This window comes from Mirounga angustirostris, unplaced genomic scaffold (genome assembly GCF_029215605.1).
Source record: "Mirounga angustirostris isolate CCGP_5_RB_7025 unplaced genomic scaffold, mMirAng1.0.hap1 SCAF_2, whole genome shotgun sequence".
In the NCBI taxonomy this organism is placed as follows: domain Eukaryota; kingdom Metazoa; phylum Chordata; class Mammalia; order Carnivora; family Phocidae; genus Mirounga; species Mirounga angustirostris.
In genome coordinates, this window is record NW_026991710.1 from 172826506 (window position 1) to 172853685 (window position 27180).

Below are 27180 nucleotides of genomic sequence, written 5' to 3' on the forward strand. Positions count from 1 at the left end.
AATTCCACAGTATTTACTGAGAGCCGAGCATGAACGGGGAAAGGGGGGGGAAATGTATGAAAATGGCGCACTGAAATATTTTAACATGATATTAAAATACAAAGCCTTCTTTCTTAGTCTTAAACCTTTACCAAATATCAGGAACTAACTCTGCTGAGAGTTAGAGATCAGAGTCAGATTTCAACATTATTTCTCTCTCAACAGTATTGCAATGAATACAAATGTAAACTGAGAGATTCATTTCAGTTCCCTCAAGCTCTGGAAAACCCAAAGAAGTATTTCTTCTATTCCAAAACTACTCGGATATGCTTCAGGATAGCATCCATCGCCCCGTTAATGATAGCAGGAGAGTTCCAATTACAAGAGTTTCAATAACTTTATTCAATGAATCATGCAGGGGAGAAATTGTTCCCAGACAAAATGCCAAAAAGAAAAATCTAGTATTTGCCCTTGTATAATAAACACTCAAAAACCTAAAACAAAGCTCAACATGATTCCTTAATGCTAGTTAGCTAAAATCTATATAATTATACTAATCTTTTTATAAGTAGAATTAAATAACAAATATCCCAAGCTCCCCAGAAGGGATTAACGTTTTAGACTATGTAATGAGTATCTTTAGAATACAGAAGAAGCCAATTTAGTCCTCTCTGGCATCTTATTTCCTGTTTGATCCCACTAGATTGCTTCCATCAATCTAGTTAAATGATGCTTTATCTAGCTAAAATATAGTGAAAACATCATACTTCATGCAATAAAAAAAATGTTTACATCATATCGTTACAGTTCTGGTACGAACCTGAAGGGAAAGGCTTTAGGTTCAAACTGGATGTATTTAAACAGATGGACAAAACAAATGAAGTGGCCTAAAATACAGACCTTCCTGCAAGTGCTTCCTACCATGTTGACAGCCAAAGGAAACTGTATCTTAAACACGCTCCCCGGGTTGGAATAAAATAATTGGGAATATCTACTTATTGAAGAGCTTCTCAGGCTGAGAAATAGCTTTAAATAAAGAGCTAAAATAAGGGAGAGAAAGACTGTAATTATAGGTTTTATTTTCAAGGTCTGATAAATTCCCCCGCTGATTATCAAAATTTAATTCGACGCTATTCACAATTCATAAATATCAAAACTATTTTTACCAGTCCTTGCTAATTTCTTACGTTCCCCTGACATGGCACAAAGCACCAACCAATCTAACAGTTGTAGAACTCCACAAGCACAAAGCACATTTCACATTAAACAGATGAAAACTAATCTGAGATCTTGCCTAGGGACGTGCCTTCAAACATTTTCATAATTGCTATCGAATTTGAATTAAGGGCATCTATATATAGTTTCCTTACTCTATCACAGCAGACTTTATGTGAGAACCAGGGAGCTTTAGAATAGGCCCCAAACAGCTGGGTATCAGGCCTCAAGCAATTGCTAAAGGCAACAAGACACACTAAAAACAACTAACGATGTTCTTCATTGCTCACCCAGAACCAGGCCTCAGAGGCTCTGCAGTCATTTTTCAATATTCAAAGACACTACATTATAACACCACCACATATGTGGTATCTTCTAATGTCCCTGTGTATCTTAGGGGGAGGGGATATCTAATCCCCCCCTCCCCACCCCCGCCTCCCACAAGCATAGCACAGGGCCATTCCCTTCCAAACAGCAAATACCAGCCTGCTCCCAAACTCATAATGTACTGTTCCTCAGTGAGGACGGAGGATCAACAGGAACACCATCTCCAGAGGCAGATACTGTCTTGGGTTAAAAACTAGTGAATGGAATATTCAAATATACTTACATGAAGAAGTATTTGCTCCTTCTGTTGATACTGATATTCTAATGGGAGACTCTATAAAACAAAGAAGTGAAATGAGGCTTTATTGAGTCAGGTGGCTTGCATTCTTACATCAGAAATGTGCCAGGCTTGGGGATCATCCAGAAAAAGAGGACTAGGAAACAGTGCAATAGAAAAGCTGAAGCATTTCAAAGTTGGAAGAAGATGTATGCAATATTCAGAGACCACGGAGGACTATTTCTGTAGTCCAAACCCAAAGGATGAAAATGGAGTCAGTCCACCTGCAGAGATACCCCACATACCAAGTGGTGTATGAACTTCCTAGAAACATGACTCTGAACAGATCCACAGGACAGGTGAGATGGCCCATTCCTTCTCTCAAGTGTGGTCTTGATTTTCAGAAACATGAAACCAAAGAGAACAATCCCCATATTCAGAAAGAATGAAAGTCAACTTTCACGCACAGAGGAAAAAAAAAAAAGAAGAAGAATGAATCTGTTCTCAGGCAACATGGTCTGCATACACACCCTGACCAAATACGGTGCTGAATAAAGTCCATGCATGATCCACTGGAGCGGTTACGGTAGGATCAAACAAACATGCTAAATAAATTCATAATAAGGTCACTGGAGATGTATAGTGGCAAGATTCTCTTAGGTAGCAAAGGAAGGAAAGCTAGTATTTAAATACAGATAGAGCATAAAACACAACTTATGCAGAAAAAAAAGCACGGGACCTAAGGGTTTTTATTAGTCAGAAAGAAGAACAAGTTAGTATCAAAGAGAGACTGAAATTCAGCAGCCAGAAAGTTATATTCAAGTCATATATCGGAAAATAATAATGATAGTCACTCCCGATTCCCAAGAGAAGCACCACATAATCTGAGAAGCTCAGGTTCCTAACAATATCTATGGAGTCAGATAGTGAAGTCCCTTATAAGAAAGAAATGCCTGAAGGAAAGGGGAAGAAAATTCAGATAACTCAACAATTTTTGTTCCTTTTTGTTGTTCTTTTTACCTCTATCTTTCCTCCCCTCCCTCCCTTCTCTCTTGCTTTCTTTCTATTACTCAGAAAAGTACAATCCTCTTAGACTCCAGGATCATCCCACCCTGTAACATGCATACGTCCATCTTAGGAACAACACATGAATATGCCCTAAACATGGTCAAAGCCATCTGGGATACAGAGAGATTTAACTTTTATGATCTTGAACAATGGCTTGGAAGGGCAGAGGAGAAACTGATGAAAGTAAGTCAAAAAAGGCTGTGTTCGATTACATGGCCTCCTCCAACTTCCCAACAAGGTACCGGCCATAATGAAGGAAATCAAAGAAGCCAAAACATTAAATACGGGGTAATGGGAAGGAATACTGGGCTAGCTGGAATGATCTGCTCTCCTACTTGCTGAGACATATGACTTAACATTTCTAATGCTTCAGTTTTCTCATCTGTACAATGAAGAAAAATAATGTCTTGTTTCACACATCTATTGTGAATACCAAATGAGATGTAGAAGTCTTTGTAAACTGTGAGGTGTCATGCAGAAACAGGTTGTTGTTGTACTTCTGAAATGAGTTTTGAATCTTGGACTCTAAAAACTTGCCTCTCATTAAATACGAATTTTTAAACATTCCAAGGTCCTCTTAACTATAGAATAACAGAGGATAAGGGAAGTAAAAAAAAAAAGAGAGAGAGAGAGAGAAAAGAAAAGAAAAAAATTCACAGCAGATTAATTAAATTCACACTAATGGAGAAATCAATGAATTATGGTTATACATGCATTAGTAGAGCTGGGTTAGAAGTGGCTAATATCTGCTCAGACTGTAAGTGCTACTGGCAAATATTACAGGCAAGGAAGAAACAAAAACAAACCAAAAAGCAATGCACCAACATTTGAAAAATTTAGGCACAGAACGGTGTTTTCTGTAAGTTCAGGGACCCACAACTGCTCATTAGGAGCCCACAGGTCAGAGATGGGACACAGACACATTATCCAGGAATGAACTACGGTGGATGAAAAGAACAGAGGCAGCTGAGGCACCTAGAAAGGTTGTAAAAACTCAACGTATAACCCAGACGTCAACTTTCCTGGTCTAATGTCACTAAGTTGTATCTAAACATCTCTTTTCTCCATGCATGCCTCTCAGGCCCAACTTCAGACACACACCAAGAACTGTACCCCTTTACATAAAACCCCAAAAGGCAAAAGGAGCCAGAGAGGAAATACTGGAGCAGAAAACAAGAGCAGCTACAGTTTGATTAGTAGAAGGTGCAGCCAGCAGTTAGGTCTGTCGTTCTGGTTAGTAAAATTTGGTGAGCTTGTCCTCCTTACCTGAAGACACATATGCTCTTTCGGTGGAGGCTGGCATTCCAGTGATGATGTCTATAAAAAGAAAAGGTGATAGGAGATTATGATGTATAATCAGGAGGCCAGGAGCCACTTCCACAGCCTGCCTTCAAACCGAAAAAGAGTGTAAAGGAAGAAAAGGATTGCAAGACGGTGATGAAAGCCCAGGCCCTATCCAGCCTGAATGTGAGAAATGCATTAAAAAAGGGGGGGGGGGCTGTCCAGATAAGTAGTTCTTCTTTCTTGGGCAAAGAGCATGAGATGAGCAATGCTGGAGTACATAGGAAGGATTCCCTGTCCCCACGGGGCTGGTGAAGGACAATATACAGCAAGGAGGTGGTGGGTTCCTTCTCAGAGAGGAAGGCAGATGGCAGATGTAAAAAAAATATCAAAGCTGTGGTCAGAATTTTTAAGTTATCAATCTTTGGAGAACTACATGTTTGTTCGAAAACAAAAGCAAGCAATGTTTCTCATTGGGATTGGTGAAAAACATCCAAGTTCTGGCATTGAACTCTACAGAAAATTGCCAGTGATAATCCAGATGGGCGCCTTATTTGACAAGAGTTTTCAGCTACTCCAGGCAGGCACAGAGTAACAGGGAGCTCCCACCCCAAGGGAATGAAGGAGAAACTACATATTGCTGGACACACCATTATGGTGGGAATTGTGACAGTTTTGTTTAAGCTTTGACAAGCTTTCAGTTTGCTGCCTTTATGATGGAACGAAGGATGATTACATTGTCTAACCAATTCTGTCTTCTTGAAAAGGGTTTCACTTGCTAAAATCTAGTATTTTCAGTAAGGCATAGTTTTATGAAGTCTGGAAAGATGTAGTGATGCAATGATAAATATCATTCAACCTTCACTGTTGGTATAATTATTGTTAAATGACAAAATAGTACTTCACTATTTACTAACCAGGACAAAAAAGATAAATTGAATCTGTTGTAATATATATATATGTATTACAGAAGTTACCAGACCTACTAAAATCCTAAGCAAATCATATATATTATCATTTTATGTTTGAATTAACAGCCTGTTAATCATGGAGTTAGAAATGTTCACACTCAACATAATCATCTTAAAATACAGATATGACCATTTCAGGTTTCCATGGTAGGACTAGTCCAGTAGGTAAGAAGACTTAATTTAATTGGCAATGTTTCTTCAACCTCAGACACTTCTCTAGGGATACAAGGTTTTGTGGAATCAGAAGGGGGGAAAAATAGCATCTGAGATTCAGAAGGGATGTTTAATAGGAATATATAAAGATCAGACATCTATCTTTAGTAAAACCAAATGTGCTTCTCTTGTGAAAATTAAGTAATGGACAGTCCTTTCTATTCCAACATTAGGAAGACCAACCATTCAAAGTGTAAGATTATTACCAAGCCACCAAAGTAGCCTTCATTGCCTCTTACACCCACAAAAAATGGGAAGAAGTGAAAGGAATCAGAATGGGAAGGTATACGATACCCTTTGGATTTTCTCAAGCAGCAAGCATTAAAGAGGATAGTCTGAGTTGATAATATGGCAATATCTGTTTCTAACATGACTACATCTAGCTTTCTGGATTTGGGCTATAGAAAATGAAATTGCTCTTCTTTGGGAAAAATTTAATCTGAGAGAAAGATTTTAATCAAAGATTCACAATATTTATCTCTCCCTATGAATACCCAGAAGAAGATCCACGTTTCCAAGCAAGTGCCCACGTTAGGAAAGAGGTTTCCTTTTCTGTTCTTCAGGACCCATCACTGACAGGACAGCCAGACTGAAGTCATAAGCTCAGGGTCACAAGAATTGGGCAGAGGTCCCAATCCCAGCATGAATATCAAGACTCTTCTCAAATTTATTTTTGACAAACCAAGTAGTTGTCCACTGTGACCTTCCAAGAAAAAAAAAGTCAGAGCTTTTCTATCTCCAACATAAAAGATCTCAGATTAGAGGAAAGGTTAACCAAAACGTTTCCTTTTTAAATTGAACGTTACATAAAAATACCAGAACAGGAGGTTACTATAAAAATCTATCTACACAGAGACAACTTAAAATAATCTCCCTTCCTAAAAAAATATTAATAATAGCAATCATCTCCCTTCCTAAAATTAGATATTTACCCTGGAGACCTTAAAAATATCTTCAACATGGCCTTAAAATGGCCTTAAAATGGCCTTAAAAATAAACCTTCTGAATTTTCTTGGGGGAAGCACAAGTTAGAAGTTGTATACTTCTACACTAAAAGAATCTTGCTAATAAGAAAAATTAATCTTTTTGATTAAAATCACTCAGCAAAAGGGAAACTCTCCTACACTGTTGGTGGGAAAGTAAGCTGGTGCAGCCACTCTGGAAAACAGTATGGAGGTTCCTCAAAAAGTTGAAGCAATTGCACTACTGGGTATTTATCCCAAAGATCCAAAGGGGTATGTGCACCCCGATGTTTATAGCAGCAATGTCCACAATAGCCAAACTATGGAAAGAGCCAAGATGTCCATCAACAGATGAATGGATAAAGAAGATGTGGTATATATATATACAATGGAATATTATGTAGCCATCAAAAGGGATGAAATCTTGCCATTTGCAATGATGTGGATGGAATTGGAGGGTATTATGCTGAGCGAAATAAGTCGATCAGGGAAAGACATGTATCATATGATCTCACTGATATGAGGAATTCTTAATCTCAGGAAACAAACTGAGGGTTGCTGGAGTGGGGGGTGGGGTGGGAGCGATGGGGTGGCTGGGTGATAGACATTGTGGAGGGTATGTGCTATGGTGAGCGCTGTGAATTGTGTAAGACTGTTGAATCACAGACCTGTACCTCTGAAACATATATGTTAAAAAAAAGAAGATAGTAGAAAGGGAAAAATGAAGGGGGGGAAATTGGAGGGGGAGACGAACCATGAGAGACTATGGACTCTACGAAACAAACTGATGGTTCTAGAGGGGAGGGGGGTGGGGGGATGGGTTAGCCTGGTGATGGGTATTAAAGAGGGCATGTATTGAATGGAGCACTGGGTGTTATACGCAGACAATGAATCATGCAACACTACATCAAAAACTAATGATGTAATGTATGGTGATTAACGTAACATAATAAAATTAAAAAAAAAATCACTCGGCAAGCATTTTATGCATGTTTTGGGCAGAATTCATAGACTTACAAAACAACCTTTTGTTATAAGCGATTGAAAATAATTTTGTTGCAATTACAGATTTAAAAAAATTAAGTCCTGCAATTTTCTTGATGTTTATTTAAGCAACATGTTTTTTCCTGCAGTAATTCGGTATATTAAATTTGTTAATTTATAAAGGACATCCCCTTCATTAGTGCAAATTAATGAGGATTTAGAATGATCAGGAACTGAACACAGCTGAGCAACTTATGCTGAGTAGGCAAGTAAACATAAGGAACATTAGTATATTTGCCATGTTTGAATGCTTTTTTAATAAATCGGATCTGCTCTCGAGAAAAAGTTGCAGTGTCTGAAAAATGACACCTTGTGGTAAGGAATTTTTCTAATTATTACGCATGCATGACTTGTTTGAGATTTCACCACGAGCACAACATACCAAATATAACTATTTGGCAAAAGACACATACATGTACGTATATACAAACATACATATGATGTGTCTGTGTGTATTTAAACATCCACTCCTGTGACTCCTTGTTATTCTAAAATTACAGGTTATTATTGTGTGTGCAAAAAATATGACCAAGTCATCTTGTTAAAGATTGAAAATGTGCCCACTTATTTATTAGCACTAGTAAAGATGACTTAAGGAACATCTTCAAGTGTCTGCATTCTTGCTCATAATGAGAGCTTACGAGAAAGCAACTGAGAAATGTTGAAATTAATAAATGATGTAGAAACAGAATGGATATTATACACTGAAAATACAACTCCATTCCACTCATATTGTTCTTCCTTATTACCCTTCGTGGGAATACAATATAATACAACATACATGGAGACTGCTTTCTAAATTACAAAACATTTTATATTGATTGTCAGTATAACTATAGCTGGTTTACCAATATCACAGCATTTCCAACAATGCCATCCATTTGGGAGAGGGGGAAACTAAGCCTATTACCCACATGAGCCAAGTTTTTAAAGGACCTATTGATATATTAGGCAAATTTTGTGGAAATATTTTTTGTTCATCTCAAAGGAAATAGCAAATTTATTGCTATGAGCCCAATGTTCCTATGGGATCTTGAATCTCACTCAAATAAATTTTTCTCCTGATTAAAAAAAGAAAATCTAGTAGAGGATATATGATTGATTAGTTTTATATTCTCTTGTATTAATCTTTTAAAGACTGCAGTACTTAATTAATTTGAAAACCAGGTAGGTCTATTACTCTCTTCCCTAATCTGATGCCCAGGAGTTTTTATGGAGCTTCTTAGCTAAGAATTAATTGTGAAATTAAGGTTTCCTGTATAAAGACCAAGCCAAATGAAATGCAAATAAAAATGAACATACAGTGTACAATCTGTGTAAGCATGGTGTATGTGGCCTCTTAAGGGGCCGTATTTAAATTCATGAAAGGAATCCACCCATAACCCACCATGTAATGACGGCTGCCTGTGAGATCCTTCTTTATACGAAACCTCAGCTGGTCTTTGTTAGACCCACATAGTCCCAAAAATAATTAGCAGATTGCATGTGTATATCTGTCTACTGTATAGCAAATTCTTTTTTCCAAATAAGATCGGGATTAAAAGGCATTGGAAAAGGCAGAAAACATAAACTTTGAAAACATAGCTTAATATAGTGATTGGCTATATATATATATATACACACACACACACATACATATGAAATAATGACCATATTATTGACCAATACATATATAATGACCAAATACATATATGTATATACATTCTTTTCTAAATGTTCAAAAATAGTAAAATATGGTCATTATTTCATTCAAGCATATAACAATTTAAGGAGAATTTCTTGGGTTTTTGTCATCATTTCATTTATACCTAGTTGCTAATCTAAGCAAATCTAAGCAATGAGTTTCACTGCAGAAAGTTCCTAATATTGGATGGAAGACTTTTATGATCCGAGCTAATTTTTCCCTGATAGTTACACAGCTGTGTTTTGAAATTAAAAATAGTGTCAAATAGCAAGGTCATCTTGCTACATTTTTCTTTTTTTTCTGGAGAGAAAACAATCTCTCCTGCATATCTTCTTTCCCCTTACCCCTGCCATACCTCCTAGAATCTTGTACCAAAATATATTCGAAACATATTTGTGCAAAGAAGGTACTTGTATGAAAATTTCAGTATCTTTTGCACAGGGTGAAATTTGGGTAATTAGCTCACAGCAGCATACCAGGATCTTTCTGCAAGGCAACCTGTGTAGAAATTATCAGATCACAGTTGTGTACTTATTGGAGAAATATGGGAGAGATGAGTGAGGTAACACAAAATTAACAAAATGACTACTATTTCGTAGAAAATATAAATTAAAATCTCAAGGGGAGTTCTACATAATATAATGTTTTCACAACATGTTCTTATTTTTTAAGACTTTTTTCTAGGACCCCCAGAAGGAAATGAAATTCTTGAGAATTCCACTCTCTCAGCCCAAGTCAATAATAAATACACATTTAGAGAGAGAAGGCTTGGCCATGTGGCAGTTTATAACCACAGTAGAGTGCTCTTTTTCCCTCTGAAAGAGTGTTTCTGTGCAGTGTTTGCCCAGATTTCTAAGGAGACAGGGATGTGACAACACAAGTTTGTGTATCTGAGTCCCAGAGAGCTCCGGATCTGAGCTGAGACTTCTTTGATAACCAGAATTGATCTGAATATAGCAAATTCAAAGAGAGCAGTAGAAGAGCCTGAAGGATCAGAAAGATTATTTTCTTTTTGGTTGTGCTGCAACTAAGCCCCTGAGGTGTTGGGGGAAAAGAGAGTCTCCCAATATGCAGAACACATCGGCCTTGTCTCTCATGGTGGCTGCCAAGCCACAGGCTCTGACGAAAAGCAGACGGCCCACAGCCTCTGAGGAGAGGGGCGTTTCTAGGCAGCCATGTTTCCAGTTTCACTCTCCCGGGTTGAGCCCATGGTGGGCACCTGACCAGAAGGCAGATGATTCGTAAGCTCTCTAGGTCTTTCGAAATGGTCTGGCACGTAGATGCTGCCAATCAGATTCTTTTTTTTAATTTTATTTATTTATTTGAGAGAGAGAGAATGAGAGACAGAGAGCATGAGAGGGAGGAGGGTCAGAGGGAGAAGCAGACTCCCTGCCGAGCAGGGAGCCCGATGCGGGACTCGATCCAGGGACTCCAGGATCATGACCTGAGCCGAAGGCAGTCGCTTAACCAACTGAGCCACCCAGGCGCCCTGCCAATCAGATTCTTGCAATAGGGAATCTGATTTGGGAACTAAGAAAACAATCACACAATAGGAGTTAAAATGGAAAGAATGCCTTAAAAAGAGCCATGAAGAAAAATATGGCTAAGTGAGATCATAAACAGGTTAAAGTTTGTAATTATAAAGAAGCACCGTTGAAAGCAGGAGAGGTGAGACGATAAAAGAAACAGAAGCTACAAGAAAGTATCTGAAGCACATTAAAGGCAGAGACACTAGAGAGAAGATCCAGAAACTCTCGTTTACTTAAATCTTTAGATATGCCCTGGGTTACATTTTTCTCCTTGACGCCCAGTTACAATGAAGTTCCAACTCTTGCCCAGAGAATCCCTCTGTCCTTATGCCTCACACCCTTCCTTCAGTTTTTTTGTGTTTTTTTGTTTTCTTCACAAACCAAAGAATCTACTCAAACATTCCCAAACACACAGGTACAAAGTGAGCTCTACTGGATCAGGAATTCAAGAAATCTGGGTTCAAGTCCTCATTTGCTACTAAATATCTTGTGATTCTAAACGTGTCTGCTTTCAGACACATACTAAGTTCACATTTCTTTTGAAATACAATGAGAGGGTTGGATAAGGATGAACTATTCCTAGGGTTCTAAGAAGAAAATAAAAACAAGACCACCTTGCATTGTAACTGAGATTCTTTATTCGCCCTCAGATGCTCTACGTAAGCCAGTAAGACCTCATTCTGTAAAAAATTTTAGTTGGTTGTTTAAGAATGACTTCCTTACAATTTTCCAAGCACTTCTCTTTACTCTTGTCAGGTAAAAAGGACTGATTATCAAAAACATCCCAACTTGCATTTCTCTATGGTCAATACTAAATATTCAAATTCGAGACCAATTCTTAAATAAATTAATATGGAGAAATGAATTGGATGTCTGTCCTACTAGAGAAAAGTAAAAAGCCGTATTATCCCTCAGCACCCCAAAATGAATAAAAAAAACCCTATCGGTTTTGCCAGGAATAATATAGTAGTAAATAATTCACTGCTTAATCCTGTAAATCAGAAAACCTGGAATATTATAATAGTACTGTAAGCACTCAGTGAGAACATGACACTTATTCTAATTGTATTTTCCTGGGAATTTATAGTACACATAGCTCTACAAATCTAATCCAAGTGTCAAAATCATAATTCAATAGCATTTACCACGGGAGACACATTGAACCAAGCCAATGACAGGCTGAGAACAAGCTACTGAACACGGCACAACAGAAAAAACAACAACAAAAAAGAAGCAGCCACTGAAATTAGTTTTTAAATTTGTGTTTCAAGTTAGCATCCTATAAAATTTCTCATGGGGTAAAATAACACCAGCAATATACTTACTGCTTAACCTGTGCTGATGAAAAAGTAAAGTGATGCTACATTTACTCATATAAATTTTAAATGGCTTTTACATTTTCAGCTATAAACGCAGCTCCTAAAAATAGTGATGGAAACTACTTTTCACTGTTGTCCTCTACTCTCTGTAGAGGGAGGCATTTAAAATTAAAGTAATGAACTCTGATTACCCTGCAACAGAGCAGTTCATTGGGGAATCCAGAGAAGGCTGGGGATTAACCTGAGATTTTTCCCAACCCTGTTCCATATTTTTATCTTACTCCTTTCTCCCTGTCCTAATAAGTCAACAGACACAACTCCATCAGTCTCCTACGGAGTTGACCCTTGAAGTTACTTTTGTTCTCCCCTTGCTGGTCTTGCATTTTTACCTTCCCGCTTTCAGAGACCAGGCCTCTGCAGTGGGCACTCTTTCCCCTTTCCCGTCAGGAGGGGAGCAGTGTCTTCAGGCTTGGCTTTATAACACATGACAGGGCTTGCATACGCAGTAGTTAAGTGCCATCATGCAAAAGGGAAAAGAAGCACCACAGGGTTCTGAAGTCACATTTTATTATTTCAAGAGATGGAGACGCTCCCTGCTTTAGCTCATCATTGGTTTCTAGAGATGACTCCATCAAATTGTGGAGGAGTTGGGTATCCCGAGGACACACCCACCAGCTGTGGCTCTTTAGCTTCTTCGGGTAACTCAGAGAAGTGGCTGGAGGGTAAGTGACACCTTCTACCTCCAAGTCATTCATTAGTTTAACAAATATCCCTGGCGCCATTCTCAGGAAAGCAGAAGCTCAAGACCAGACATAGTAGGAAGGGCTCTGCCTCGAGGACTCTCCGAATTTTGAATTAATAGGCCTAAGAAAAAAACTGATAGGCCTCCCTCACTTCCTACAACCTAGAGCCAGCTGTATTAAAAACACATACGAGAACATTCAAATTTCTAGGACTGAGTCAGGACTGTATCCTGTCAACACACACACACTACATATATTCATATATAATATGCATATGTACATACATATGTATGTAATATACATATATCCTGCATATACAAATGTATTCTGTATATAAATACACACACATGTATATATACACACACATACTCTGTTCCTGATGGAGCCAAAGACTTGACAACCCTCCCTGACAAATTTAAAGAGGAAGTCTAATCTCTTTTAGCAACCCATCCTGTTTCTGCCATTCATGACCTTACTGAAATTCTTAAAAAATAAAAATCTACGTATGTTTCAGATTTACACCACCTCAGGGAGTAGACACACTTGTCTGGAAGTGTGTTTTATGGAAGACACATAGGATCCTTGAAGTATATGGTTTTTCTTCCATGTTTTTTATTTGTTCACAATGAGATTTAACACACTAGTTTATTACAACTCTCACCACATCTCTTGATTACTCCTCTTACAGCCTGAGAAATGGAATGTAGTACATATCTCTTACCATTTGAATCCACAATGGTGATATTGGCCGAGGCACTGTCATTTCCTAATTTGCTGGTCACTTTGCACATATATTCTCCAGAATCAGCCAGTGATGCCTTGTTAATGCGAAGTTCTGACTTCCTGTAAGATCAGGACCAAAGTGGTGTAAGTATATTTCACAGAAATACAATGACCACCAAACTCTACTTCTCTGTAGCTTCAGGGTTCTCAAACTCCCCCTCTCCACTCCACACATACCAACTTAAAACACAACTTACTAATACACAGAAGTATGATTTGACCAAGAGTAAAGACGAGATACATCACATTTAAGTGATACCATAGACATGGCCTTAATTTTATCACCCAGATTAGTAATTTAAAGAATGCCTTCTCTAATTTTTCTTTTTATTCCTCTACCACCACCACTAAACACACTATGCCTCAGATTTTTTTTTTCAAACCAATTAGTAAAGCTTTCTTCCTTTCTATATCTAAATGTCTTCAGCCACTGGAAAGATTTAAAAAGTGTAAAATCATTTACAAATCTGGTAAGGACAAACACTTATGGAAGGCTAGAATAGATTAAAATGCTCTGTACTTTTCTCAGTAAAGTAACATCAGGATTTATGTTAATTCTGAATGAAAAGGATTTACAAAAGAAAGGTAAGTCATCTTAGAGGGACACAGAGGGACACAAATCATTCTTAACATTGAAATAAACATACAACAGCACACATTTTTATAAAACTGCATATTAAAGCAATATTCAACACTCTTTCAACATGGGCAGCATTGTGATTTGCATCTGTCTATGTTTTACTGTTGCATATAGCCAATAACGTAAGCAGTCTCCATGATTTAAAAACACAGAACCACTGGGGCTAGTTGAGTTTATGAAAGACTTTTTAAAGCATCCCTGTATACTCACACGTGGTCCTGACTGCCTGGGCTCTTGGGATGACAACAGGAAAAGAACAAGGCAGGGAACAAAAGACAGTAACTCAAAATTATATGCAAGGCTCCCTCCCATAAGGTACACCTTCTTAGTTTTATAGTGAATTTTTGGTCTTCTTGTCATATAATATTATTAATCAAATTCAATCAGTTATTCTAATTTAACTGATAAAAAATCAATCCCTCTATTCTCCTCCAGTCTACTGAACTGGACCACCCACCCAGTCCCGTATGTAAGCCTTATGGCCTTCCATCATGGTGCTTTGGCTTGTGCCCTTCCTTCCCCCTAGAATGGGGGGGGGGGTGTGTGTCCCATATTTCAAGATATTGGCTGACTTTTCAGAACCACCTCAAGTGCCAATTCTTTCATCAAACCTTTCATAATCATGTAGCTGCTACTCCTCTCTTCTTTGTCTAAATTCTGACAGGCTAGAGTACCTCTCCCATGATCCTCACAGTTCTTGAAGTATATCTTATTTTTCTAGCTAGGACATACACTTGGGAGTCCATAATTTAAACTTCTTGGTACCCTCACAGTTCTATGAGGACATGCCACTGCTTTGTCCTTGGTGCATCGTCAAACGTTATGGGATGAATGTGTGAATAAATGAAGAAAATATTTGGATGCTCCTACTTAAGCTCTCTCCAGGACCTAATGTTCCTAAATGCTGGCTGCAGGAAAGGAGGATGCCCTATTAAGAGGGCAGAGACAGTCGGAGGAGGTCCAGACCAAGGCAGCAACACTCAAACCAACATGTGGATTAAAAAATTAATGACTCAGAACAATGTCAACACGTAAACTTGAGAAAACAAAAGTACTGTACTCAAGTAAATTCGGAAGACATTAGGGTGAACAAAAACAGGCTTTTTGTTGTTATTAATCCTGCAGGAATTCTCAAAGTCTTTCATATGCTAATGTAATCTGACTTTCTAAGAGGGGAATATATTATTTAGTTACTCTCAAACTTATTTGACAATGGAATCCTTGTCATCCACATAGCATATCTGTTCATATTTCCTGAAAATGATGGTGCACAGAACAAAGTTGATAGAAAGCAAATCTAATACAATAACAGCCTGCTTAGCTGTAATGGGGTGGGGGGATCACCAAGGGCCATTTATGCAGGGATAGTCACATATTAATCAGAAGGGTTCTCTACAGAAAAGGTTCCCTGAAGTCTATCCCTATAAACCAAAATAGAACAATCTGAGGGCAAGCACCTTGGCAAGCTGATATTAAGATCTAATTATAAACTACAAGAACTTTTAAAATTATCAAAATACAGTATTAGGATATTAGCCCCCATCAAGTTGTGTTAACTTCTAAGCCTGAGTTTGGAATATTCAAATCCAGTACTTTTCTTAAAGGATTATCAGCTATTTATACAAATTTGTCCATACATGCCAAGTTTCCTTTATGACACACATCTATGAAGAACGGTCAGAAACAATACAAATACTACAGTAAGCTTGTCCAGCCCCAAACAGCATAATTAGCTGGAAGAATTTTCATTTACAGCCATGGAACCACTAACAATAATTGATAGATCAATCATGAAGAAGGTCAGGTTGAGGTTTTTCCTGTTTTCAACACAGAAGAAAAAGTGAATTCCTAAAATAAGAAAATTATAACTTTTCTTGTTAAGCCCCCAATCTTAATTCTAAGGTTATCACAACAACAACCCAAGAATGCACAACACCTCAAGATTATAATAATTCCAAGAATACTCCTTTCTTACTTATGTAAATTGAGGAATAGTCCCTGATGGTATGTGAGTTCTTTCTTGACCCTGTGCTATTAATTTTTTAACTACTGAATTGGATCAAACTATAAGAAAGACGGTAATCAGCTTTATAGTTAATCTTAAAGGGATAATTTTTTAAATAAAAATTCTCCTAATAGAATTACACAGGGTTTCCTGGAATATTACTCCAAGTAATGCTAATAAATTTTATGCTTAAAAGAATAAGAAAAAAAATTTTTCTATGCTCAAATAAATATTGCCTTGAACAAAGTTAAATAGATTTCTTTACAACAGTACCTCTTAGTGGTTTTTATGCAAATATGTACTGTGAATTTCTAAGGCAGGCATCACATGTAGCTAAGATATCCTTTCAATAGAGAACACCCTTGGGAATTCTAAGACTGAACATCAATGCACTAAGATCAAGATTCAATTTAATCAAGATAAGCATAACAAATACATTCCAGTTCAAAAATCAGTAGCAGAAGTATAGGCTTGGAGAGACGTGCCTGGACAATAATATATACAGAAAAAAGGATTTCAATTAGCCATGTGTTTAACATGATTCTATTTTAAAGAACTACTAAAAAAAGAAACACTAAAAAAAGAAACTTATGCACTGTTTGGCCATATTAATATTAAAACAGCATAAATCAAACTGGATAAAAGTCTCAATACACTGCTCACAGGCTGGATCACATCTAGAATATTTAATTATGTTTTGAAGGGGCATCTGATGAAAAATATCAATAACTAGAGGACTTTAGAAGAAGTTGATCACAATTGAATAGGGCTTATAAATCTTATCACTAGAGAAGATTCTATTGAAGAAACAGAGGTCCTACTGGCAGGCCAACTATGAACAAGATAGGGGTAGCTTTTTAAACATATTTCATGGTTGTCATCTGGAAAAGAAAACTATTCGAGGAGGCTCTTGAAGACAGAATTATGTCCGACAGGAAAAAGAAGGCATATTTTGAGTGATAAGGAAGAGTTTTTGAACATTCAGAAATGGGGAGGGTGTCTTTCCCTTTGGAAAGATTCAAGTCTGGATAACCACCTGTCAAGAATATCTCTATGCAGAAAAAAGATTAAATTAGATCAGTGGTTTCAACTATTTTGAAAAAAAAAAAAAACCTGTTTTAAAACAAAAGCTTAAATCAGAGCCTCATATTCAAAACTATCATAAAGAGACAAAGGTGTTCAGGTCAAGGTGGTTGCCAGCCCATTTTCAATTCAGTGGAAACTTAAGATTCTCCAGGGACACAGTGGGAAAACCACTGATCCAGATGATCATTGGGACCCCTGTGAACTCCAATGATACATTGAACTATGAGACCCTCTGATCCGTGGGCCCTAGAGTACAGGGTGGGAAGCAGGAAGAGAGAAGAAACAGACAAACCTTTCTTGAAAATTATACACTGCAATGATCTGGGGCTTTGGTAAGTATGGATACAACAGTTTTGTACTCTCTTCAACAGGCTACCATATGCTCTCCACAGGAAGGAAGTTAACTTGGAAAAAGTGTTGAATTCCCATCCAATCATAAAACGAATTTTTTGCTCTTTAATTGATGAGTTATCTAGAAATCTGGGAGAGGTTGATGTTTCAGTGGATTTTCATTTTCTAAAAGTATTAAAAGAGTTAACTCATGTAAAGTGTCTAAAACAATGCTTGGAATCCTATGAGCTCCCAATAAGTGTTAGCTATCATTACAATTACATTTTATATCCCTGCAATATTTAGATTTTTTTATAAGCACACATTACCTTTGGATTAAGAAAAACAAGACGATGTAAAAATAAATTAATACAGACTGATTTAAAGATGAAAGTTCTAAATATTAATTTCTCTTTTTGTATATCAAAATGCAAACTGTATTCTTTGAATAAGTGCTCAAGGATGGATTCAAAGTTCCAATAACGACTGTCTTCTTTGTCTTTTTTGGCTTGATTCTTCCACCGCCGTTTATGGGCCAAGACAACTTAAATGCATATAGGGAATATCTCCTTGGTTTATATAAATCCATTCCTCCAATCTCTAAGGAATCATATATGAACTCTGTGTCTGTGAGTGTGCTTGTGTGTGTGTGTGTGTGTGTGTGTGTTCAACACAACTTCAGATACTGTCAAATTGCCAATAACAAGAAGGATAAAGAGGAGGGAGAGGGTTTCATAAGCAACTCTCATACTATACAGAACCAGGCACTGCACCAAATGCCTCACATAAGGCATATGAAATAGGCACTGAGTATTCCCATTTATACCTAAGGAATTGGCGCTTTCCCTACATATAAAATTAGAATGACCTGCAAAAGCTGCTCAGCTGATGCAAGAAGGGAATGTGTGTGAACTTTTTCTAGAATAGAGTCAAAGGACCTGCAACAATGGACAACAGAAGAAAGAATTCCCTTTAAAATGTTTGCAGAAATTTGACAAGACCAATTAGATCCAATTTTAAACAAAATGAAAATAGGTGAGAGTGGAAATGAAGACTGAGACAGAACTATGGGCATCCAAAAGAGTGTGCCATACACAAACAATGGGAGGTCAGCCTTTCATAAGCTGATATTTAAATGAGGCCAATCTGACAGCCTCAAATATGAATCTGTCGCGTGCCATGATCTTTAACCAGTTTTCTTGCTCAAAATGATCCACCAGGAAGAGGAAGCAGAACAAAGGGATAAGCAGACACATAACACTGGGGCAGTTTCCATTTTTCTAAATTGGTTCCACACACTGCTTTGCCAAATACAACAAACACAGGCTCAGATATAAATTCAAAGTCATAGGAAGAACATGTAAGAATGTAGTTCAGGGGCAGAAGGGTGATAAGACTTTACAAAATAATAGAAATTGCTGATTGGAGTCTCTTTGCAACACTAAGGGATGACAAGGAAATTCTGGCTGCATGTATGATCTAGACTACGTGAAAAAGAAACCTAGACTAAGGATTGGAAAAGAGTCAACATTTTCCTTAAAATACAGAGAATCCCAAAGAAATCCTAAACTTCACACTGAAATTCACCTCTGCTTGGTTGATCAAAGCCTCTGATAAAGTTTAAGGTACCAAGTAACTGCTGCAAACCATTAAAGGTTTGAATCTCTTAGTAAGGGAAAATTATGAATATGTAAATGAAACTGAAAAATGAGAATTTTTTTTATTAAAGACATTACCCTATGCCTGTATGTGTCCCCAGCCCTGTGTTGTGACTTTACTATACATAGCAAAATCACCAGTAGCTGTGAAAAGACAGGAGGCATAGAGTCAGACCTGTTTCAAATCCAAGCTTTGCTATTCATCAACATTAGATCTACAGCAAGAAACTGAATTTCCTTCATGCTCAGGGCATTCATTTTTTTTTAAAAAAATGGGTATAACAATAATCGCATCCATTCTCTTATATTTATAGGACAAGTTGAAATAACAGGGGCACCTTGCAAATGTTAATTAAATTTAAAGGTTTGGTCCTTTAACCTTAAAAAAAAAAAGACAACAACACTAATGGCCCACTTTACACAGTGTCTTATTTTTGGAAGATCAAATATGTTAAAATGTTTTGCCAAGAGTAATTTATAGCCACATCAGCTGCATAAAACACCTTTTTGTTCCCATTTCATTCTTTCCAGCAAGGCTACTGTTTAAAAGAAGTGATTTCTGAATATTGGCCTTTCTGGTATAATGGGGTTTTATTAATATGTAGACAGTTCTCTTAGCTGTCTGGACCTATGAAGCCAACATGAAAATGTTTTCCTGAATACTAATGATACTTTTATATGTCATCCAAGCCATGTAACAAATTACCTCTTTAGGTATATAGGAACTGTTCTCAAAACCATTTACTCCTTACTTATCCACCTTCATTTGTTTCTCCCCAGGCATTCTCAGACTGAATAATCCCAGTCTGAAGATGCTTTGTTCTGTTCCTTCAGCCTAGATAAACCTCTTCTCCCTCCCTGCTTTCTTGGCAGCCTCCTTCGTCCCTAATCGGGTCCCCTTCCCCATCTGTGCTAGCTTCTTGCTATGGCATCCCAGGACTACCACTACTGTAGCCCTGAAGACTGAGTATTCTAACTGTTCGCTATCTCTCTCCCCTCTAGACCACTCATCTCTGTGTACCCAGCATCTAGCCCAAGGTCTGACACACAGCAGCTTGTCCCATAAAGGGCAGAATTCCCTACCCATTCACCCACTGGCCTCTTTACTGTCCTATAAACAGAACTTGTTACTGACTCTAATTCTGCTCTTTCTCTCTCATGGCCTGGCCCACCCCACCCAGCCAGGCAGAGGGGATTCTCCCCCTTTAGCAGACTCCAATCCACCTCCCCATGGCTACTCACGAAGCTCTGTCTCTCCCTCTTCCCAAACTCACGGCACTTAGAATCAGTAACCTACAATTTAGCACTTGGCTTTATTGCATGTATGATACGCTAGATCATACATTAGGGATACCTCCCTGATTAAATCTTGACTTAAAGTAGAATTTACCTTAACATAAAAAATAATTTTCTAAAAGGTCACTATTTGCAAATGGATGGGCCACTTGAAAATCCTGAAGTACCCCCCAGCCCGAAGAGGGCTCTAGCACATGGCCTCTGGGACAACTATGTTTCAGATAAGGCTGAACTAGAGAATCCCTATACAATCTATGACCCCCTGGGGGCAGAGATAACACCCATGCTTCTCCCATTTCCCCACACTCGCAGCATAAAGCCTTCTGCGGGCACTTAAATATTACTGATATCATTTGACAGCCGTGTGGAAAGAAATGAGACATTCTCCTGCGTGTGAAGATAACTTAGTTCCTTACTAATGTGTCTAATTGATGAAAAACAAAACAGACACCAAACTCTATTCAATCCAGTATCTAAAAGTATTTTTTTTCTTGTTAAACTCCTCTATAAGCATCATAGTTCTTTTTTACAGTTCACTCACTCTACCTCCTCCCCTCCCCATATGCAAACGTTATTAAACATGTATGCTTTCCATTTTTAAAAGAAGGAATAAGGTGTTAAGGAACCCAAGGAACAGATTTGTGTTCCAGCTTAGTTACTTACTAGTTGTGAGATTGAAGGCAAGGCAGAACGCTTTTTTGAATTTTAATTTCTTAATATGCAAAATTAGGCCCCATGTACAGTTCAACTTCCCTTACTACCTAGGGGAATGTTGTAATAAATAAATAAGATTGTGTAAAAAAAAAATGTCACTTTACAGTGTCATTTTTTGTATCTTTGAAGAACCACCTGCTGCAAAAGTAGTACTTTTCTCCCCACATCTTATTATAGTACTTCCAAGTCAAAAGATCTTGCCAACACAATCAGTAACAAGAACAAGCAGCGTAGTTAATAAAACCACGGAAACTAGGGGAAAAATTCAGTAATTATGGTTATTACAGTAATTAAACACGATGGGAAAATTAAGTTAAATTTCCATTATAATCACTTTGTTGTCTCTTGCGCTCGTGAGTGTGTGTCAACTTTTTGGTAGGTGGTCTATTAAGTCAAAGTACAGGAGGAGATTCTTTTGTTGTTGCTTCTGCTATCATCCCTGGGATTTCACTGGAATCCTCTGTGTGTGAGGAAAGAAAATGTAATCTCTGAGCCGGGAAGTACTATCATCCATGTCACATCGATGAAAAGATTATTGACAAGCAAAACTCTCACATACTTATCTCTTCCCTAATTTCAAAATGTAGTGTGATAATAGAAGAGGATTTCTTAAGTGAGGAAATATATAAAAATGAAGAGGATGGGAATAATAAAGGAGCCTCATTTTAGAGTAGGTGTAGACAACCCTGCAAGATGTTACGGGAATCACCTGGAGCCCTTCCAATTGTGGCCCTCCTCGAGGAAGGCAGGGGGATTTAGGATTCTTGCGAGCCGGGCGCGGGGGTGGCTCAGTTGGTTAAGCGACTGCCTTCGGCTCAGGTCATGATCCTGGAGTCCCTGGATCGAGTCCCGCATCGGGCTCCCTGCTCGGCAGGGAGTCTGCTTTGCCCTCTGACCCTACCCCCTCTCATGTGTTCTCTCTCTCAAATAAATAAATAAAATAAAATAAAAATCTTAAAAAAAAAAAAGATTCTTGCGAGCCAAGATCACCTGATGTTTTAATGTGCTACAGTGGTGATGTAGTTTCACAAATCGCCAGTTAAAAAACATCGTATTGGGTATCGCTGGATGTATTAGCCTCTTACGTGAAAATAGTTCAAATTCAAGTGGCTGCATTCTCTTCCCATAAATCTGGGCATTTCCTGGGCTTCGTTAAGTTGGGATGTTGATTGTGGAAAGCACTGGTGCTCTCAATAGCATTTGTCTTATTTTAAAGAAAGCCAATTTTAAGATGTAACATATTCCAATTACAGCAGTTATCACCAAAGCTTCTCCCTCCACGTCTCCAGTTCTCCCCCCATCCACTCTTTTCTTTCCTCATCCAGAAGCTGTAAGAATCAGAAACTTCAAACTCTTCCCTATATAATAAGACAATTTCTGGTCATCATATAATGAACAGCCTTTTCATTTATTATAGATCACAGCTTTTTTGGTAAGTGAATTCACGTTTTGGGGCTGTAGATCATTTTTATATTTTCTATCATTCTATGGCTAGACACTGCCTCTGCTATTAGATGCATTACACTTACCCTGGCTTTTTTTGTATCTTGATGTTTTGTGGCTTGTTCTTGCGGTTTAATTCATTCCCATTCTTGAACCATTTGAATTTGAGAGAGGAGTATTCGGAGCTGGTCTCACATCGAAGCACTAGTTTAGAGCCCGCGGCAGACTCCTGGCTTCTCATCTCTTTCAATCGGGGAGGCAAAGCTAAAAAAGGAAAGAGAAGGAAAAAAATTCGGATCATCTTTCAAAGAGAAATATATTAATTTTAGGTGAGCTTGATCAAGACACCATTCCCAAATGTTTTACTATCTGAGAGAGAGAGAGAGAGAGAGAGAGAGAAAATGAGTCAGCCAAAATGGATCTCACCTTGGAGATAAAATGCCCAAATGAAATATACTTGGGGGAGTGGGGGGAGGGGGCGGAGAACCTAGATTATAAAATATTCTAGATGGTTACTTCCTCAATCTTTACATTTTCTGATGCCATTAAAAATCCTGGATATTGGTCATTTCAAAGCCACAAAAAACCTATGCTAAAGGAGAATGTGCAACCAGGCCATCGTCATTATTATTATTGGTTTTAATTCCAGTATAGTTAACATACAATGTTCTAGTAGTTTCTATATTAGCAATATACAGGCCATTTTTTTTTTAAGATTTTATTTATTTATTTGACAGAGAGAGAGACACAGCAAGAGAGGGAACACAAGCAGGGGGAGCGGGAGAGGGAGAAGCAGGCTTCCCGCCGAGCAGGCAGCCCAACGCGGGGCTCAATCCCAGGACTCTGGGATCATGACCTGAGCCAGAGGCAGACGCTTAACGTCTGAGCTACCCAGGTGCCCCGCCATTATTTTTAAAGCAGGTTCACATCTCAGATCACAAATTATCGGTACAGCAGGCATCATACCCATGTTTTTTTTGTTGTTGTTTGTTTTTTAAAGATTTTATTTATTTATTTGAGAGAGAGAGAGTGAGAGAGCACAAGAGGGGGGAGCGGGAGAGGGAGAAGCAGACTCCCCACTGAGCAGGGAGCCCGATGTGGGACTTGATCCCGGGACTCCAGGATCATGACCTGAGCCGAAGGCAGTCGCTTAACCAACTGAGCCACCCAGGCGCCCCATACCCATGTTTTAAATGGGGAAGTTTAATTTCAGAGATGGGTAAGTGACTGACTTGTCCATGGTTATGTTTCTGGAGGGTCAGAGTTAGACTATGCTATCACCAGAGGTGGTCCAAAGAACAAAGAGAATTCATCACTCTTAACAATGTTTCTTTCTTCAAGACAGAAATTCTTTGGTGACATCACTTTTTTATTGGACCTACAGCTGCTGTCCTACAGAGAATCAATGACCATTCCAGATGACTACTATGCTCATGTCAAATTGCCAGTTTGACTGGGTTTAGCTCTTCTATATCTTCTCAACAGAGACTGGAAGTACTTAAGTTGTGCATTAACCTGCAGAATACATTAAATACCTATATACCATTCTTTTTTTAAGCAAGACTGCTTAAAAGAGTATCTATTCTCTACTTAAATATTTATGGATTAAATGTTATAATACCTGAGATTTGCTTCAAAATAAAATGATGGAGGGGAATCGATAGGCATGAAAATGAAACAAATTTCCCAAGAAGTTAGTTGATCATTGCAGAAGTCAAGCAACAGGTACACACGGTGTTTGGTTATACGATTCAATATAGTATGCCTGGTTTTGTTATAATAAAAGTTTTTGAAAAAAAATAAAAGCATAATGAATGGACTTTACAGACAATAGTTCACTTAATAATCAACATCACAGAACTTGAGCTCTCAACAACTGTTTCCACTGAGTCTTAGAGAAGCCAACTACAAAGTCCACTTCTGCTTCCCATCCAGGTATTAACAGAAAATCCCAGAAAACAAACCCACGGCAAATAAGACCGCCCCCTCCCTGATCCAGGGCATAATTATTCACTGGGTTTGGTGACCAGGACTCCAAGGACAGCGATCAGAGCCAATGTTAGACACGAACAGGAAATGAAGTGCCTTTCCTACTCAGGGTCTGTTTGTTTTTCTACAATTCTGCCCTTACCATGTAAATCAAAAAAATGTCAGGAATAAGTATAGGAAGGCTCCTATAAATTATAGCAAAAACCACTTGAACGTTGTGATTTCTTAGCAGTGCTCCTAAAATTACACATCCCCTTTTTATTTATTTGGGGGCTAGGAGATAAGATGCCTGCTTCTCTAAGCAGGCACTTGAAGCAGAGACCCAATGGCAAAGTAGAAAACTCATTTCAGCTGTTCTTCGCCTTTGATACCTGATGATTTTGTCTGGTTCTTGTTTTCTGACAGCTTGAAAATAAGATTTACTTCTGAACAGATTTTATAGGAGTCTTCTTTTTAGGCTGGGGTTCATGAATCTCTGTTTTAGAGGTTTATTAAAAATAGACTAAATTCTCCTCTATCTGGAATAGTGTCTGTTCGGTCTCATGAATTCGTTACGATCATCTTTGATTTTGTTCAGTCCAGTGAAGGGTTTTAAAGAAACAAATCTGCTGGAGCTAAAAGGCACCAAAGAAACTGGCTTATGTGTATTAAGAAAAATAAATTGCCTCGTTATTTTACGGATAAACTAAAAGAACTAGTTTGATTTTTGTTGTTGTTTTCACTGAGTTTTACATTTAACTTGGCACACGACTCAAACTCTCAAGGTTTATTCCCTTGCCTCGAAGCAAAATGTTTTCACTGCAATATTTCAGAAATCCTTAACTCTCAATGAGCACCATATCCCCTCACCCACCACTCCACACCATTGCTTATCAATACTGTCTCAAGAGAAATCTGCTAGACTTTGTATTCTTTGGTGTGAATAAACAATTTTTCACCAAATCATTTGCATCTTTTTCCTTTTCTCTCATTCCCTTTCTCTCTCCCACTTCTCCTTCCCCTCCTATATCTTTATCTATCTATGATTTATTTATTTAGAATCTGGATTTCAAACATGAGAAAACAGACAAATTCAAATGGAGGGATATCCTGCAAAACAACTGGTCTAGACTTTAGAAGTGCTGATGTCATGAATGATCACAGGAGACCGACCGTGAGAACTGATGGAGATGAAAGGAGATTAAAAGACCCGACAAATGCATGCAATGTGCAGCTATCACTGAATCCTGAATCACAGAAAACTCTCTGAAAGATAATACAGGGACTCGTGGGGAAATCTGAATCAAGGTATCGTATCAACATGAAATTTCTCAAGTGTGGTCACTGCATTGCGGTTACGCAGAAGGTCCTTGTGCTTAGGTGATATCTGCTGCAGTATTTGGGGTGAAACATCATGGTGTCTTACAATTAAATTTCAAACAATTCAAGCAAATAAGGGAACACATGCATACATACGCACATAAATACACACACAGAGAAAGAAAAAAAGAATCTTGGTTTCTTTCTGTTTCCTTGCCTTTTTCATCTGCTCTTGCTGCAGTTCAACAAGAGGCTCGGGATTTCATTTAAAATCTTGGTCAAGTTTGCAGTCATGCAGGGGATTCTTGGGAATATTTGAGTTTTAATTTACAAATATATCTCCTCAAACTATAGCTTCCATTTAAATTCTGTGAGTAGGAGGGCACTGAAATCCTCATATGGTTCAACCTCATATCCATGACTTTGGGGCTCCAATCCTCCAAGGTCCTTTGGTGGGAGGAAAACAATCACTCATCTGGCATGTCAATGTTTATTCTTTTCTCTGACATTTCATGTGCACCTCTCTTGTCTTTAAGAGATGATCTGTAATGTAGCTCTGCGGAGACCTTCAGATATAAGGTCTATTCTTAGTTAGAGCATCCATTCCTGAAGCTGACTCCGTGTATAAACATTTCTTCATGTTTGGGCTTCTGGTATATCTTTATTGACAAGCCTGAGTTCCTCCCTCTTGCACACAGTTCCAAGTCCATCAGAAGCGCGGAAGTTCCCAGCTACTCTAACTTTGCAACCCTGAAAGTTCCCTTGGAAAAACGTCCCTGCTGTATCCTTCAGGGTTAACCATCCACGACGTGAGGATACCCCACTTTTCAGAGAAAAGCTCTTTCAAGGAGTTAACTTAAAATCCTCCAGACCATAAATGGAGAAACAAATATGTACACCACCAACAGAACCACACAACTGTGTCCTTGATCCGTGATATTCTTTGTCAATCAGTGGAACCTTCCACAGAAGTACCATACAAACTTCCTCACTCATTCTTGGTGGAGCCCAGATTCAAGTATCCTGGAGACTTGGCAACAACCTAAATTCTTCTCTGTCTCTTCACATAACCACACTAATGGAAGAGCCCTGGCTATTTCAAATTCTCCACAAAAATGCAAACATATTAATATTGAGCACCTGTGATTTGTGCAGTTTTTCTCATCTATCCCTAATGAGATAGCTGAAGAAATTTTATTTTATTAGATTATAAAATAATAACTATATTTTAATGGAAAACATTTTAATATATATGTTTCCTAGTCAATGGTTTGTTCACATGAAATAATCTCATTTATTTCATTAACAAAAATCTACTCCACCGA

At 38.0% G+C, this 27180-nt stretch overlaps 1 protein-coding gene across 6 annotated transcripts in view; it reads right to left on the reverse strand.

The window, feature by feature from the left end:
* Positions 1–27180, reverse strand: part of NRG1 (neuregulin 1) — a 219031-nt gene that overhangs the window by 153454 nt on the left and 38397 nt on the right. For all 6 annotated transcript variants that reach the window (XM_045879809.2, XM_045879810.2, XM_064585570.1 and 3 more), the window contains exons 2-5: positions 22654–22831; positions 13334–13455; positions 4133–4183; positions 1805–1855 (exon numbers count right to left, since the gene is read on the reverse strand). In XM_045879809.2, the coding sequence (XP_045735765.1) occupies positions 1805–1855; positions 4133–4183; positions 13334–13455; positions 22654–22831 (402 nt within the window). The remainder of the gene's footprint in view (positions 1–1804; positions 1856–4132; positions 4184–13333; positions 13456–22653; positions 22832–27180) is intronic.